This window comes from Gossypium raimondii, chromosome 8, assembly GCF_025698545.1.
Source record: "Gossypium raimondii isolate GPD5lz chromosome 8, ASM2569854v1, whole genome shotgun sequence".
NCBI lineage: Eukaryota > Viridiplantae > Streptophyta > Magnoliopsida > Malvales > Malvaceae > Gossypium > Gossypium raimondii.
The window spans coordinates 58,662,979-58,679,259 of NC_068572.1; the positions used below are offsets into that span (position 1 = coordinate 58,662,979).

The 16,281-nt window shown below is 33.0% G+C and overlaps 1 protein-coding gene across 3 annotated transcripts; it reads right to left on the reverse strand.

Annotated features, from left to right (window-relative positions):
• Window positions 1-1,843: 1,843 nt before the first annotated feature.
• LOC105792568 (uncharacterized) lies at window positions 1,844-13,344 on the reverse strand. 3 transcript variants are annotated; one of them, XM_052635310.1, is made up of 18 exons: window positions 12,697-13,344; window positions 11,955-12,064; window positions 10,962-11,084; window positions 10,581-10,646; window positions 10,397-10,486; window positions 9,915-10,220; window positions 9,710-9,807; window positions 9,164-9,199; window positions 8,943-9,063; window positions 7,817-8,053; window positions 7,375-7,470; window positions 7,239-7,304; window positions 7,039-7,077; window positions 6,810-6,944; window positions 6,350-6,711; window positions 3,587-3,680; window positions 3,153-3,341; window positions 1,844-2,941 (listed from the first exon to the last, which is right to left on the reverse strand). In XM_052635310.1, the coding sequence occupies exons 2-18, from the start codon at window positions 12,051-12,053 to the stop codon at window positions 2,843-2,845; spliced, it is 2,256 nt and encodes a 751-aa protein (XP_052491270.1). In that variant the 5' UTR covers window positions 12,054-12,064; window positions 12,697-13,344; the 3' UTR covers window positions 1,844-2,842. The 3 variants fall into 3 exon arrangements, with proteins under 3 accessions (XP_052491270.1, XP_052491268.1, XP_052491267.1); XM_052635308.1 differs by having other exon boundaries at window positions 10,962-11,120; XM_052635307.1 differs by having other exon boundaries at window positions 10,962-11,123.
• Window positions 13,345-16,281: the final 2,937 nt, after the last annotated feature.

Below are 16,281 nucleotides of genomic sequence, written 5' to 3' on the forward strand. Positions count from 1 at the left end.
AAATACCATTACTTTCTCACTAATGAAAATCAAAAGATAACATGGTGACAAAATCTTGTAGATTTTTTATAAGTTTTAGGATTTGAAAAGATGAAAGTAAAAAAAAATTATTATTTTAAAAATTATGTTTTTAGCAACTTAAAAGTGGAGGTATAAGCTTAATAATAATAAGTGTTATGTAATAACCGATTAAAAAAAGTTATGGTTAAAATTAGTTCTCACATGGATCTTAGTATATTTTATTTACACAAATTATATCAAAATTTTAATATAAAATATTACATATACACAATCAACCTATGCATCACATGAAAATACAAACTAATTAATATCTATTCATCCGATTCACTTCTATTATTTTGTTAATTATTTTTAAACATCAATCTTAATTTTTGCATTTAATCAATTTATATAATAACTATTTAAGTAAGATATTTAATCGTTTTAAATCCTCGAAACTTAGTCCATTGTTCCATGCTCAGACTTTGATCAATATGACTTTTTTTCTACTCATAGATAAATTACGTGGACATGCATACACGTAGAGGTGCTCATGGGCCGGGCGGCCCAGCCCAACTCGACAACCTGCCTAAAATATGGGAGGATTTGAGTAAAAATATAGATCCGAAATATGGGCTTAGGCAAAAAAAAGAGGCCAGTTTAGAAAATAGGCCGGGCTTCAAGCACCACTTTTTTAACCCAGGCCCGACCCGAATATAATAAATATATTTTTTTTAATTTTTTATATTTAAAATATTTTTAAAATACTTTTTAAAAAAATTATTTTTAAAATAAATTTGAAGTATTTTATTAAAAAAATGGGCCAGGTCGAGCCAGGCTCGGGCTTAAAATTTTTTTCCCGGGCCGGGCCTGGACAAAATCTCAAGCTCATATTTCAGGCCGAGCCAGGCCCAAGATACAAGCTTAAGATTTTGTCCAAGTCCAGCCCAACCCGGCCCATGAGCACCTCTAGTATCATACACGCATATATTATACATGCATATTTATACTAGATATAAACTTGCAAACTTGATCCAATATTCAAAATGCTTTGCGCTGCTTCACTCGTGAACCATTAGAGAGAGTGGTGTGCAACACCAAACACCAGTTTCCAGCTACACTAACACTTCGTTAAATGGGAGAAATTTTTTGTGATTCAAGCTGGTAAAAGTAAAAGTATTATAGAAGCCCGAATTACATTTTGACTCCTATACTTAAATTGCGTTAAATCAAAAAATAAACTGATAAAAAATTTCATCAGTTCCTACTGTTAGAAACTGATCTCTGTATGCCAATATGAGATACCCGTGCCATACCACACGTCACAGTCTAATTATCCTGTCAACCACTTCATTTTTAAACAATACAAAATGATGAACTTTTTTTTATAGAAATGACCAATTTGTTATTTATTTATTTAACATATAAGAACTAATTTGACCAATTTTTGAGTGGAAGAGACAAAATACAATATTACTTTTAATACAGAAAACTCCATGATATTTTTACCCATTCAAACTCCCAAGTGAATATTAGATATGGGTATATGTAAGCAAAGAGTATACTATTTCCTTTTCAAGTCTTTTCTTGTATTTGAAGTATACAAAAGTGAAGTGTTGGAAATGAATACTTCCGCCTTGGTCCATAAGAAAAACATCAGCTCCAAAACTTCATCTAAATTTCACAAATAAACACAAGGACCCAGAATCTATAAACAATGCAAAAACCAGAAAGTAGAGACCAATTCATAGATGGCACCTCCTAAAGGCAACTCAATGAACAAACTAAACTAAGCTCTGAGTTCAGAATACTCTTAAATCACTTAAAAGCAGCAAACAACTCCTTAAATAAACATAGTATCAATTTCCCAAAGTATCAATTCATAGATAAGCATGAAATACGACTCAAAAATCTAACCGGCTACTGTAACTAACCTGGCGTAGCCATTATGATTTCATTTCTTGCCTCAAAAAACTACTGAAAGATTGACAAGGCGTTAAAGAGATATTTTCCAGAAACAAGACTGATCTATGGATAAGCTATTGTACCCTGCAATGCAAATCTACAAAGCTTTCAATATCAGGTGCCTAATCTTTTGTCCTAGAAAGTACCTTTTTTTTGGCTAATTGTCCCCGGAGTAATGAACACTTCTGCCGCTTGCATTTCAACCCTAGAGCTTCTTTCTCTCTTTCACCTGATGAATGGTGAGAACATCTTGACTAGACAAAGACGAAAGGTTTATGTACCTCGATCCACTTGACTGTGTATGGAGAAATGCTCCAATATAAGAAAAAAAAATCATCTTTTGATATATACATGTGTATAAAAAAGGATCCCATACACTTCTGGCCATGATAGGCAACCTCAGATGAACAATATGATTCTCAACACTTTACAAAAGGCATGAGCTTTCCACATGAAATACTGAGACCAACCTGCAGCCTGATAGATATACGATAGAATACAGTTCAAACACTAGTTAAACAAAGAGCCTACCATGGATATCCAACGGGCAAATATTCTCAAAGAGAAACTATATGATGTTAATCCACGGATCAAAATGAAGATACAATGATTCCATTTTAAATTGACAGAATTAACAGGGAAGAATTGAATTATCAGCAGGCTTCCTCTCAAAAAATCGAATTACCCTCCCCCTTTTTCTTTCCAAAACCAAAATGAAATAAAACAAAAAACAAAGTGATACAAGTTTCCTGCTTTTATCATATGACGAATGGTGTTCCCTGAAGAATATACATCAATGTATGTTATTCTGTAAAGAGTAATATAGGTCACTTAACTAACATGTATAAGTCGCAGCTGACTCTCAGAACTCAACAAATCACCTGCCTTGAATAACTCTATAATTAAGTACCAAATCCTCGGGTTTCTTCCATATGTAAGCCCGCACAGTAGCTAAGCTCATATCAGGAGATAATACCTGGAACAGATAGTAAACAGATAAAAAAAAGTGGCCAGCATACTGTGATTGAACTTGAACTAACAAGTTGGTCTAAAATTATTTTTCTATGTTGATTTCAAATTCCACAGATTGAAATATTGGTGAGAGAAAATGAGGAAAAAGTCACACAACTTTGACAGATATGCTCTTAGCCAATGGCATTTTAGCATTCAACAAGCAATTGACTTGCCTGATTATTGCATAAAATCTCAACAGAAGGCCGAAGCTTTTGCCTTGGCTTCAATCCAGACTGAAAAGATCCATCTCCAACTGCCGAATGCTGCAATTGTCCTCCAATTCCAGGAGCAAATGTTCCAATAGTATTTAAATTATCAATTGGTTTGTCAAGCACCATCTTTTCTTTGACATAATTAATAACCTACAAAACCACAACAGAGTGAATGTAGTCTCATCAATATACTGTATATGCGCCCAAAAATAACATTTTTAATAACCTAACAGTGTTCGGACCCTTATTCCTTCTGTGCCCCGAAATATGAATTTATTCTAGAGTATTTACCCGAGTGATCTAAATCAGTATAATAACGACATTTGCTACCTTGCACAATCAAATTCCATGCAAAAGAAATTTTGCAAGTACTACAGAAAACCAAATAGACCTACCTTTTGTATTCTCAATATACGCGGTGCACTCAACTTCCCCTGTGTGAGGATCTGAACAGCTGAACCTTCACATGGATGAAGGTAGAAGCTGCACCTGAAAAAATGAAAAGGGAATTCATCAAGAGAGAGAAAGGGAGAAAGGACTGGAAGACACCCTAGTGAACACCGGATAAATAAAATATGGGGAAACAAAGGGATGTTGACTAGTATTTAGTAAAAATAGTATCAATAATGCTCATTATTAGGGTCTGATATCATGCTTTGTGATAATTTCTTGTTTTTACGATTTTAGCAAGATTAAATAGAGGCTATTGTAACTAATAAAAAGTATGGAAAAGAATAAAGTTTTTTTCTCAAAAATTCTCTCCCTTCCTTGGCAAATTCTTTTTCTCCCAAAATCTCTCTTTCTCTGCAAAGCATAAGATCTTATTCTAAACCATTCCTAAAAGAGGGAGAAGGCGGGGGGGATGAAACCTCTCAAATCAGCCATGGCAAGTAGAAGAGGTAACATCCTACTTGAGAACCTCCATAGCATAAAAAAATACTTATATGCTCTCAATGCCAGACACAAGAAAACCAGTGTGTGGATTCTGGATTCAGGGGCATCAGATCATGTGAGATGAGACTGTGTTTCATAAATATAATCCATGTCGTGATAATGGTGGAAAGTGCTGATGGGTCTCTTTAAGGTGGCTGGTACAAGTTCAGTTATTGTCTCAAGGATATAACCCTTGATTCAATAGCATTTGTGCCAAATCTTGATTGCAATATGCTAGATATACATAAGATTACAAGAGACCCTAATTGTGTTGCTAAATTACTCCCAAAATGTGTGAATTTCGAGTCTTGGACTCGAGGAAGACAATTGGCTATGCTAGGATGTGGATGGGCCTCTACCTTCTCAAAGTTGATGTCCCAAAAAGGCAATCTCAAAAACCAACTTGTGCGGCTTCATCAGCTTATACCAACAAGGGATGGTGCAATAATGTTGTGGCATTACCGATTAGGTTATTTGAATTTCAAGTATCTAGAAAAAAGGTATCTCAATCACTCAACAAAAATATGCTCCTGATCTATTGAAAGAAACATGGAGGCTTAGGTGCAAACCAACAGACACCTTCATGGATCTTGCTAACAAGATGGAAATAGAGTATGGATCATATTTGATCCAATTGAGAAGCATCTAGAACCTATGGATCATATCCTTAAATATCTAAATGGAAGTCCTAGCAAAAGAACATACTCAAGAAAATATCAAACAGAGATGTCAAACATACACAGATGCTGATTGGGCTAGTCCCATGATAGACTGAAGATCAACCATCTATTGTGACACTTTTTCTATAGGGGGCCTGACTACATAAAAAACCAAGAAGCAATCTGTCACAGCCACAAACAATAGAAAGCTGAATTTAAAACAATATCACATGGCATTTGTGAGGGAATATGGTTAGAACAAATGTTGAATGTATTAAATATATCTACAGGAAATTCCATGAAACTTTAAAATGATAATAAGACAATAATAAGCATTGCCAAAAACCCCATTCACAGTGATCGAACTGAACACGTGAAGATTGATCGCCACTTCATCAAAGAGAAGATAAAAAAAAAATGAATTCTTAGACTAGTTGATATTGGACCTTTTGAGAATCACACCCCAAAAGCTAGCTATTAAGGTTGGAGAGCCTACATACATATAAACCCCACAAGGAAGTCTCATGCGTCCCTATGTGGGATACAAATTCAAACCTTACAATTCCGTACATATCAATTCACCACGCTCCGCAATCCCAATCCCTACATAGATTAGCTTTGTGCTAGCTTATTCTAGCCTCAGGCCTACACTACACTACCAATGTCACCATCTATCACATTATTGCAATTAAAACGCATGAGGACTAGCTAAGTCTGATACCAATTAGTATGGACCTTTGGAGAACCACACCCAAAAGCTAGTGATTGAAATTAGAGAACCTATGTCCATATAAACCCTACTAGGAAATCCCATACTTTGCCCCACAGCTTGCAGTTGAGTGCATATCACTAGTCTATATATTTCCGTGCCACCAAACTGGAAACAATCTTACAAAGGCATTATGTTGAAATATTTTTGAGAACTTTTAAGTCCAAGCTGGACATGATAAATATTCATAACCCAACGTGAGGGGAAGCGTGGGAATCAAGGGACATTGACTAGTATTTATAAAAATCTTTTAGGAGCACTTATGTTGATTGAGGTTTGGTAAAGATGCTTTTGTAATAATTTATTTACTAGTGGTTGGTAAAGATAATTTAAGAGTAATTGTTGCATTTTATAATAATACCCATTATTAGGGCCATATCAAGCTTTGGAATAGTTTCGGGTTTTTAGGGTTCAATCAAATATAAATATAGGCTATTGTAACTAAGAAAAAGTACAAAAATAAAAAATAAAGATTTCTCTCTCAAAAATTATCTTTCATTCTCTCCCTCAAAAAACTCTTTTTCTCCAAAATTTCTCTTTCTCAACAAAATTCATATTATCCACATGGTTCTTGATGTCAAGCAACAATGTATAGGAAGCCCATTTCCTTTTCTAATTCAAGAGAAAAGCAGATGTCCACAAGAAAAGTATCAATGAATAAGGACTTAAGGCTATAACAAAACAAAAACATAGAAAGCTAACACTTCCAATTAAGTTCATCTCTGTGTAGCAAGCCTATTGACAAAAAGAAGTTGACCAATAAGCGAAGGAAAGTTTAATGAGGTTACAGAAGTTACTTGGTGTTCTCTCGTGATGGGAGCTGATTATTCAATACACAATCCAAAACCCACCATGGGAAGTCCTTCTCATCCTCAATACCATCCAATTCAGTAATTTTCTTTCTCCAAGGACCTCCTTGAGAACCTTCAGTGATAATTGAAGGAGGGGAAACTGTAGACAACTCAAAAGGAGGATAGACTGTGGAGTCATTAAGAGCATTTCCATCAACCTCAATTCTCGAATGAGCAAGACTTCTTGGAGTAGTATCTTTTCTTGATAAAACATTTCCATTAGCTGGAGTCAGCAAGCCAAGTCTTTGCCTTCTTTTGGTCATCCAATGAGCCAACAGACCTTTAAGGGTTTCCCGGCCTAGATTAACCTGCCAAAGACAGTCAAAACCAGATGAATGCAATAATCACAGATTTCTCACATATACTACATCAAAAGATTGCCACAATCAATGGAAAAACCTAATACCTTATCATCCTCAGACTTGCCAGTTATATTCAGATCAGCAGAATACATCTCTGCAGAAAAACATTGGGGTGTGTCCAAATGAACAGACAAGCTTCCAAGTCGGGCATCCACAGTGAACCATGAAGGGATGCTTACCTAGAATGGTTTTAAACAAAAATCAAGAGTAAATTCCAAAAAGAAAATTGAAGTATATTGAAACGACTTAACTTCAAATAAATAGTTACCGCACCATCTCAAACAACTGCTCCTTTTTCTCATCAAATGCGACCTGGGCATTGAAATTAAAGAAATATATAAATGCATACAACTAAAGACATAACGGTGCATGTACAAGTGCGTTTATGTGCACTCAACCTGAAAGTGAAAGCAAAGGGCAATCCACTTCTACTCAAGAAAGAAAGATGGAAAATGAGGAAGAATCTAGTTCACCTGTCCATAGTCCTCGATCACAATACCCTTGATTATATCCCAGAGCTTTACTGAACCAGCAGTATCCTGTTAAAGAAGCATAAATATAAAAAAAATGGAACTAAAACCGAACAAATATAGGTACTGCCACATTTACCTTAGTCAATACATCCCTTCTGTTATTTAAAATTTCATGCTGAACTATTGCTGGAGTTCCAGGAATAGTAAAGATTGGCTCTTTATAAACAGGAGCCTGCCAATACTCAATAATGTCTGAACATCAGTAAAGGGAAAGGGATAGACAATCAATGTTACAACAAATTCCACAGACAGCCAAACTTCAAAGAGATATCCATTAAAAAAATTAATAATAAACCAGAACAGTCATGGTTCATGAAAGAAAGTCTATTACTCGTTCTGTGTTTTCTAGAGGTTGGTTGAACAAGAAACATATGAAACAGAACCATTAACAGCTCAGTGGGAAGCATCAAATTCACTAAAATGCAAGTATATAAGCAGAGATTTTTTATGATAAGTGAAGTGATTTGCTGTAATTTCAAACACATAAACATGAGTACATACACAGACACTATACTTACTGGGGCTGTCCCTTCTAAAGAAACTCTTGCCCTCGAGAAAGACAAGTTCCCAGCCAAGAATGAACCACCTCTTTGAAAGACCTTCTGAGGATTTTGTCCTTCAGCAGGCCATCTATGAACTGAAGAATCTGTTGTTGCAACCCAAATACTATCATCATCCAATGCCAACTGCAAAATTGGGTGTTCCTTTTTGCAAAGCAATATACTTTCTCTTGTTGTCAAGTCTGTCAAATATAACTGATGTAGGTAGAAAAGTAAGCACAAGTTGTGAGTTGAAGCTAAATGTTAGAGGTAAAAGACAAGGATGACAGGAATTGTCAAGATCACTAACCAAAAATATTTAGATGTTTGGCCTTTATTTGACATCATAATGATTTAGAAGTTATTTAAGCTAAAACAGACATTATCAAGTCTTAACATTAAATTTCATCCAGTTAAAGTTACAAAGTTTTATTTCGTTTGTTGGTTCATTAATTTGGTAATTTTAACATTTACAGGAATTGAAAATTTTGATGGTAGGAATCATATTTACTTGAGTTTTCCTTATTAGGTTTTTATTCATTGTTTAGATGATGTAATTTTACCAAGTCAAACTTGAAAGTTTCCTACTTCGCATCACATGTCTTTGTATGAATATTATTACTTGAACTCCATAAATTGGCATGATTAACTTCATTTACTAAAAAATAATTGTATGAGAACTGCAGCAGCTGTTGTGCCAATCCTTGCCCTAGTGCAAAGCTTAAGAAATTCTAGATGCAAAGCCTATACCTTAATTCTTCTTCTTACTATATTATTTCAGGCATTGGCTTCAATCTTACACCAACCTTAAATCCTTCTAACACCACTCACGCGAATTCATTATCAAATTAAACCCTTAACCATTAAATTAACACCTGTGAGTACTGTTAAAAGTAGCAGCATATCCCAATCTAAATCCCATTACCAAAACTCGAAACCCCTAATTATTATTGTAATTTCCAATCCTTTAATCTAAATCAAGCCTGAAATAGTAATCAGCCATAGCCCTACATCAGCACAAACTACTAGTCAATTTTCATATCGAAACATTAGCAAAAAAGATAAACATGTTCATCAAATAGGTTTGGCATGAATATGTACTTACAGAAAGATCTCTACCACCACTGTAAACATGACCAAATGTTGGGGTGCTTGCAAGTGCCCAAACAGAATCTGTATGCACCGCATAAGAGTGCACGCAACGTTGCTGACCAAGATCCCATAGCCTACAAAATAGAATTAGCCATTTAAATGGAAATGCCTTAGATTCTATATGGTCAAAAATGGCATGTGGCTATATAACAGCTAAACCAACAAATTGTGTACCTGATCATAGAATCAGAGGACCCAGATAAACAATATCTGAAAGAAAACAAAATATCTGTCAAAAACATCACTGGTTAAATAAATAGAGCAGAAGAGCATGCAACCAAATAACAGAATTCACCAGAAGAAAATCAAGGGAATGACCCATCATACAACAATAAACTTCTAGATATGTCCAAAGAAAATTATTCATTCCAATTTCACTAGAAAGCCATATTGCAGTTGAAAACAAATGCAGACAAGTACGTCTGATCTACATACAGGCATAAGCCCATAACAAGGTTCAGTTTCCTCAGTTCACCCACCCTCGTTGTTCTCGAAATAGCATCCAGGGACAATTGGAAATGCACCAAAATTTTCCAATCAACCAACCAGTTTAGGCCAGTACTAACTGTTCCGCAGTTGCAAGATGAAGTATCAGACAAAAACAAATGCTTCTTGTAATGCATAATAAAGCTCCAAAAGTGTAAGGCCTCCAACTAACATCAAGCACTTTCTACTTCAAATCATAACTAAGGGCTGCAGAGCTGAATGTATTGCACCCACCTGCCAGTAGAATCCAGAAGGAGAGCCCTGGTGTTATCTATATGCCCTCTTAGCTTCATAGTCTTTGAACCAGTTCTTGGATCCCAAACTCGCAAAACCTATATGTAAGTGAGGTAAAGATAAGACAATCTCTTCCAAAATGTCATAGGTGGAGAGAAACATGTTATTGTCAGAAAACTTGAATTCGGTAAGAAGCGCAAACTACCTTCTCAGTTCCACCAGACACAAGAAGGGTTCCACTATCATTCATTGCCAATGCATAGACCGACTCTTTGTGGCCTTTGGCAGTGATGGGGACATATATATGACACTGCTTTGTGCTTGCATTAATGCTGTTATTTGAGCTAACTGTTCGCAAACTTGATATTGTTAATGGATTAGCAGAACCATTGATACCAATGGAACAATCATCTTCCATTACATCACTTGACTTTGAAAGTGGAGTAACCGCAGCTTCAATATCCCATATGAAAACCTCCCCACCAAGACCACCAGAAGCAACCCAATTGGTCTAAAAAGCATGACACTAAAAGAGAATCAGAATGTGACTTCTATAATCATAAATACCATACCTTGAAGCACAACCTATGCTGCCAAATTAAACACAGAACACTAACAATATAGCACTCAGAACCTTTCATCCATGCAGCTAATAAATTCAAATTGAAAATTTTGCATAGAAATTACATTTTTTTCAGCTGCAGCTAAACATGTAACATAGTCAGAGTGTTGGCGGAGAGTCCTGGTACAAGTTCCATCAGACAAGCAATTCCATGTCTGGGTATAACCCAAGGAAAGAGCATATCAGTACTTGATGCTTAGTCAAAAAAAAAAAAAACAGCCAGAGGTACAGCATTAATTAATAGAAAACCTTCAGTGTGGTGTCTGAAGAGCAGGAAACAAGTGTACTGCCACCAGCTATTACAGTATCGTTTACCTGTATAACAAAAAAAATTGTTTTATGCTCATTCATAACTTAGGCAGTAACAGAGATATATTATATATGTGTAAGATGATTGGATGGTGTATTCTGCTAACTGAAGGAAACAAAAGATAAAAGAGCTCTCAACATTTAAATTGACTATTGATGTAAGTGAAGTGCAATTTGATTATAAATAAATATACGGTTCTACTAGATCAAAAATTGAACACAAATTAAATCTTCACAACTTCTAACGGAAAGTTATCAGCTAAAGTATGTTGGTCATGCACATATCTAAAAGTAAACTGTCATAGGCAAAACAGAAGGTACCCAATCAACATGTGACTCAAATGTGGCAGAGCAAGTGGCAGCATCTTCACCCAGTGCCCATCTCTTAAGTGTGCCATCACGGCTTCCAGTGAAGAGATAGTTACATCCATCAGAGGCAGATGACTGTAGGACAGCTAAACAATTTAAGCCAGCACAATGCTGCTAGACAACATACCAAAGTGCAGAAACATCAGTGCCAAGCGACTATACCCAATATAAACCAATAAAATGGTTGAATACAATCCAAGATAATGGCTTTTTACTTAGAATATAAACTGAATGAATAGCAGAATAATTCGATTTGACTGTACAGAAGATCCTAAGTTAATTATGGACATTTAATTAATATAAGTAATTAATAACTGAGAACACAGGCATCATTTTCATTAAATATAACATACTTCCTAAGTGTAAAAAGCATCCAATTTTGACACTGGGCAGTACTAACTCAGAGAAGGAAGTTGACAAGTTTGACCCAAATAGATTTTAAAATGAAAAGTTTATAGGCATAGCAAATATACAATAAGCATTGCTTACTCAATATGATGAAAAGCAATTTAGCATGATATTAGAGATAAACACAAGGATACAAACAAAAACGCATAGATACCCAAATGGTTATTTTTCTCAATCTTATACTATGGACAACCCATAAATTGTGATGCCCCCACATAAGAATACACATATAACAAACACAAGCTTTCTAGAATTTTATATATTCATTTATAGTTAAGGTTACCAGGAAACAAACTAAAAATACAGACTAAGAATCCTGATAAAATCTAAAAAATGCAGAAACACCAATAAACTAAAATACAGCATTATAGTGAAATACAAAGATAAACAAACTAGGAACATAATAAAATCTAAATAAGCAAGTTCCTTGAGATTTCCAAAAACACATCAAGGAAGACTACTTCTCTACTTCAAAAGAGGGGGGGGGAGGCGGAAGGAAAAATATGAAGGGATTTTTAAACCATAAAAAGAAATCACCTTTGTGTCATTGGCATCACTCAATACATAGGTCAGTCGCTTTTCCTTACGTGGGCGGTTAGAATTGCCATTGTTTGCTGCACTGCCCACTCGATGCATTGCAGTGAACTCTACATTATCAGTCAAGTGAAAATTTAAAGCTTTACCACCTTCAGTGTGGCTAAATACTAGAATCTTTGAATACAAGAGATTAAGTAGATAACCTATCTTGTGCAACCCTAAACTCAATTAAACAAGGACAAAAGTACCTCAAATTTACCAAAATAGACCACAGTTATCTACCTTTAACTGGTAATTAATATTTCTTTAAAATAAAATAGTTGCAACCCTTCCACATGATTCTGCCCGAAAAGATTCGATCATTCAATGAACACACAATTAAACTCTAAATTAAAGCCAAATTTCGTCTCAAATTGTCAATTAAATATACTAAATATCGTAGCAGCTTAAAAGTTACTACAACCTTAACCATTTCAACTAAGAACTAACATTTAGATTCTCATCGAAAATTCAAACAAAATAGACCTAAATGATCAAACAAACCAATTAACGCCAAAAAATGATCAAAGAAATACTACAGATTCAACAATCTTCCCTTAAAACTAAAAATTAAAAAAAAAGTCAACTAAATAAATTCATAGAGAAACAAACTAAAAAAGATCGGTGAGAACGTGAGAAGTCAATGATCGGAGAGAGATTATTAAAAAATAAAATGAGAAAAGAAGTGAAGCTTTGAACTTACCGAAGGAAAAAGAAATCAAACACGTCGATGAAAATCAAATGGTCAACAGAAAGATATTAAATTAAACCCTAAAAAGAAAAGAATTGGTGCGAAATTTGACAGCGTTTTCTTGATATTGATTTTGATCTTTTTTCCTTTAATGCTAAAAAATGAGGGGAGAAATCTTTATAGAAAAACTAAACGGGAAAACTGCAAACTTAAAAAGAAGTCAAAAAGGAGTAGAAGTCTACAAGAGGAGTGGAACTGTGGGCTGTAGGCTTTTTTATAAAAATATACAAAACTTTTGATTATTTATGAAAATGACCCATTTTAAGTAAATAACCCGTTTTGAACATAAAACTCCGGTGCCGCTGTTGCCATTGGCGGCACCACCTATCGCAACCACCCAATGATTGGCCCGTGGAATTATGATTTCTTTAGATGTCTTCGTTGATTTTGACGCAACAGTATGTGTATTTGTAGACGCACTTAAAAATATTGGTATTATGAGGAAAAAGAAAAAAATTATATTTTAATGGGTGCCGCTGACACTCATTCGAATATATTTTTTTTTAAAAAGCGAGGCTAAAATGAAAAAAAATGGACAAAAGGAAACTGGAAAAAAAGAGAACGAAATCGGAAAGAAAAAATTAATGATGAGAGGACAAGAGAGGGGTAATGATGACAGAGGATGGAGGGAGAAGATGAAAGGCATTTACTTCTCCGTCTTCTTTCCTTCCTAAGGTGCATCCTTTTCTCTCCCCTTTACTTTAGTTTCTTTTCTCTTCACCTTTTCATATATTCTTTCTCCGTTGCATTCATTATCTCTTTCTTCTCAATTGTTTCAACCATTTCCCCTTTTGTTTTTTCGATTCCAAACTTTTTTTTTTACTTTTTTTTCATTGTTTCATGGAAGATCAAATTGGTTCAAGTTCAAGAGAAGTTACAATATTCAACATGCTTTTCATTCTTGGAATCTCCATTCTTCGTTCGTTGTTTTTTCTTCCCTTCTACTCTTCTCTTCAGCTTTGCTCTTTTCTTTGTAATTGAAGTCATATTGGATTTTGAGGGTTTAAAACAAGCATACATTTTAGGTTTAATTTTTTTTTATATTAAATTAACTAGTGTCACCAATGACAACTGCCATAAAAAAACTAAAATTCTTTTTAAAAAATATTTCTTCTGACCGGTGCCGTCAAGAACAACAGTGACATCAAAAGAAATTAATTTTTAATTTCACGGGCCAATCGGTGATTGTGATAGGTGGTGTCACTAATGGCAATGGCGGCATCAATGTTTATTATTCAAAATAGGTCATTTAGGTACATGATTTTCAAGACGAGTTATTTTCGTAAATAATTAAAAAATTTGGGTCTTTTTTATAAAAAAAACCTATAGGCTGTAGGGACCATGAAAAATCTAGTAATTCAAACAATTTAAAAAAAAAAGTGATTATCGAATCTAATTTATTTATTTTATTTAATTCATAATTACTTCTAATCTATATCTATTTTTATTTAATTGTTAAGTTAACAAAAGCTTAGTATTTTTATTTAAAATTCTATCACACGCATAGCGAGAGGCGAATCCATAATTTATATCATTTTGAAGAGACTAAACATAAAAATTTAAATTTAGGTGACTAAAAGTGCAGTTTTACTATACATTAATTTATAATTTATTTATTTATAAGGGATTGAATTGGAAAGTTTTCATTTGGGGAAATGTAATTTCACTATGTACTAATTTATAGTTTCTCCATTTATAAGAGGACCAAATTGAAAATTTTTCTTTTTAGAGAGCCAAGCCTCTACAGACCCCTTTAGATTCTCCTTTGAAAACTACATATTTAAATCACATGTTATAAATAATAAAACGTATGGTTTGAAATCAATTAATAATGACACGATATTAAATAAAAAATAGATTAAATCATGAATAAAATAAAATTTAAACACGTAAATATATCATATTAAAAATATTAAGTAAATACAATTATTTATTGTGGTGTTGTCATCAATCTTGAGTTAGTATTAAGTTGACTAGTGATACCAACTCAATCAACAATATTATCAATACGTGTGTGGAAACTACGTGTTTAGAATGTAGAAGCGTGTTTAAAAATAACATATAATAAATAATAAATTGTTTGGTTTGAAACTAATTAATAATAAAAACACATGAAATATCTCTACTATTATTTAAGTCTCTAAGCGAGTTGGTATCACGAGTCAATCAGGTACCAACTCGATTAAGGAAATTACAAAATATATTTTCGTATTTAAAATAAATTATATTATTCGATGGTACTTTTGTCTTTTTATTAATAATATATATGCTTATAGAATAATTTGAACACATGTCAATTATATTTCCGACTCCCCCAAAAAATATATACTTTAATTTTGACCCCTAAACTTCTGACTTCGACCCTGCCCCCTAAGTCTTATTTCTAAACCTGCCACAGAAAAAGATCCTTTGACTGTTAAAGTTTACCACCCCTAATATTTTTCAGTTAAAGCCACCACGTATCACAACCACGGCGTGACATGTGACAAAAAAATAATGAAAATAAAAATAAATAAAAGTTATAAAATTTATTAAATTTTAGTAAAAATATTAAAATTAGAAAAAATTATAAAAATTATAAAAATTGTAAAATTTTATAAAAATTATAAAAATTGAGTGTCTTTTTATGCAATTTAAAATTTAAGTATCCAATTGAATGCAAAAAAAATAAGGGCTTAACTAAAAATTTGAAAAATTTTGAAGACTTTTACACCCTTAAGTTAAATAAAACTAAAAAATTCAACCCAAGCTAATCAAATTTTATCAAAGATTACATAGATTTCCATATAAGTTACGCTTTTATTTTGCAATGCTTACTTAACTTAAATTCATTGTTTAAAGTAGAGTACATATAAATATAATATTATAAAAATCAAATATTGGCAATTTTAACATGAAAACAAATTAATTTAACCTATAGAAATTATTAATAATATTATTTAAAATATAATAAACTAATATTAATATTTAAACACTTTTAAAATAACATTCAAATAATTAATTCTAAATTCATTATTCGTTTTAAAATATTTTGAATTAATTACTTATTTGATTTTTATAAAATTCATCTAATATGCATAATTGATTCGTGCATCGCAATTGAATACAAACCAATTATATACCATAAAGTTAATATTCAAGTAAGTTATATACCATAAGGTTAGTTTTAATGGGTTACACTAAAAAATTTATCACGCGGAAGGAAAGGAAAATAAACATTTGTAGAGGAAAAATTGCAACATAAGCCCTCTACTTTTTTTATATAAATTTACATAAACCCTCTACTTTTTATATAAATTTAATTGGTTTTTGCAAAGTTAAAAATCTTTTATGTTTATCCTATTTTTATAAATTAAATACACTATTAAAATACATATTTAGAAATATAAATAATGTTAAAATAAATGTTTATTTATTTATAATATTATTTATTTAAATTCAATCTAATATCAATTATCATATTTTAAAATTAGACCTATACATTCTTATGTTTTAGTTTTTAACCATATTATTAATGAAATGTTACAAAATTCATGA

Bases quoted from the DNA above. Each gene is read 5' to 3' on its own strand.
- LOC105792568 (XM_052635307.1), bottom strand. From the start codon at position 12,053: ATGCATCGAGTGGGCAGTGCAGCAAACAATGGCAATTCTAACCGCCCA. The intron at 3,681-6,349 runs GTAACTTCTGTA...TCATTTTTTCAG, and splicing joins CCATCACGAGAGAACACCAA to GTGCAGCTTCTACCTTCATC. The intron at 2,942-3,152 runs GCAAGTCAATTG...TATCTGTTCCAG, and splicing joins AGATTTTATGCAATAATCAG to GTATTATCTCCTGATATGAG.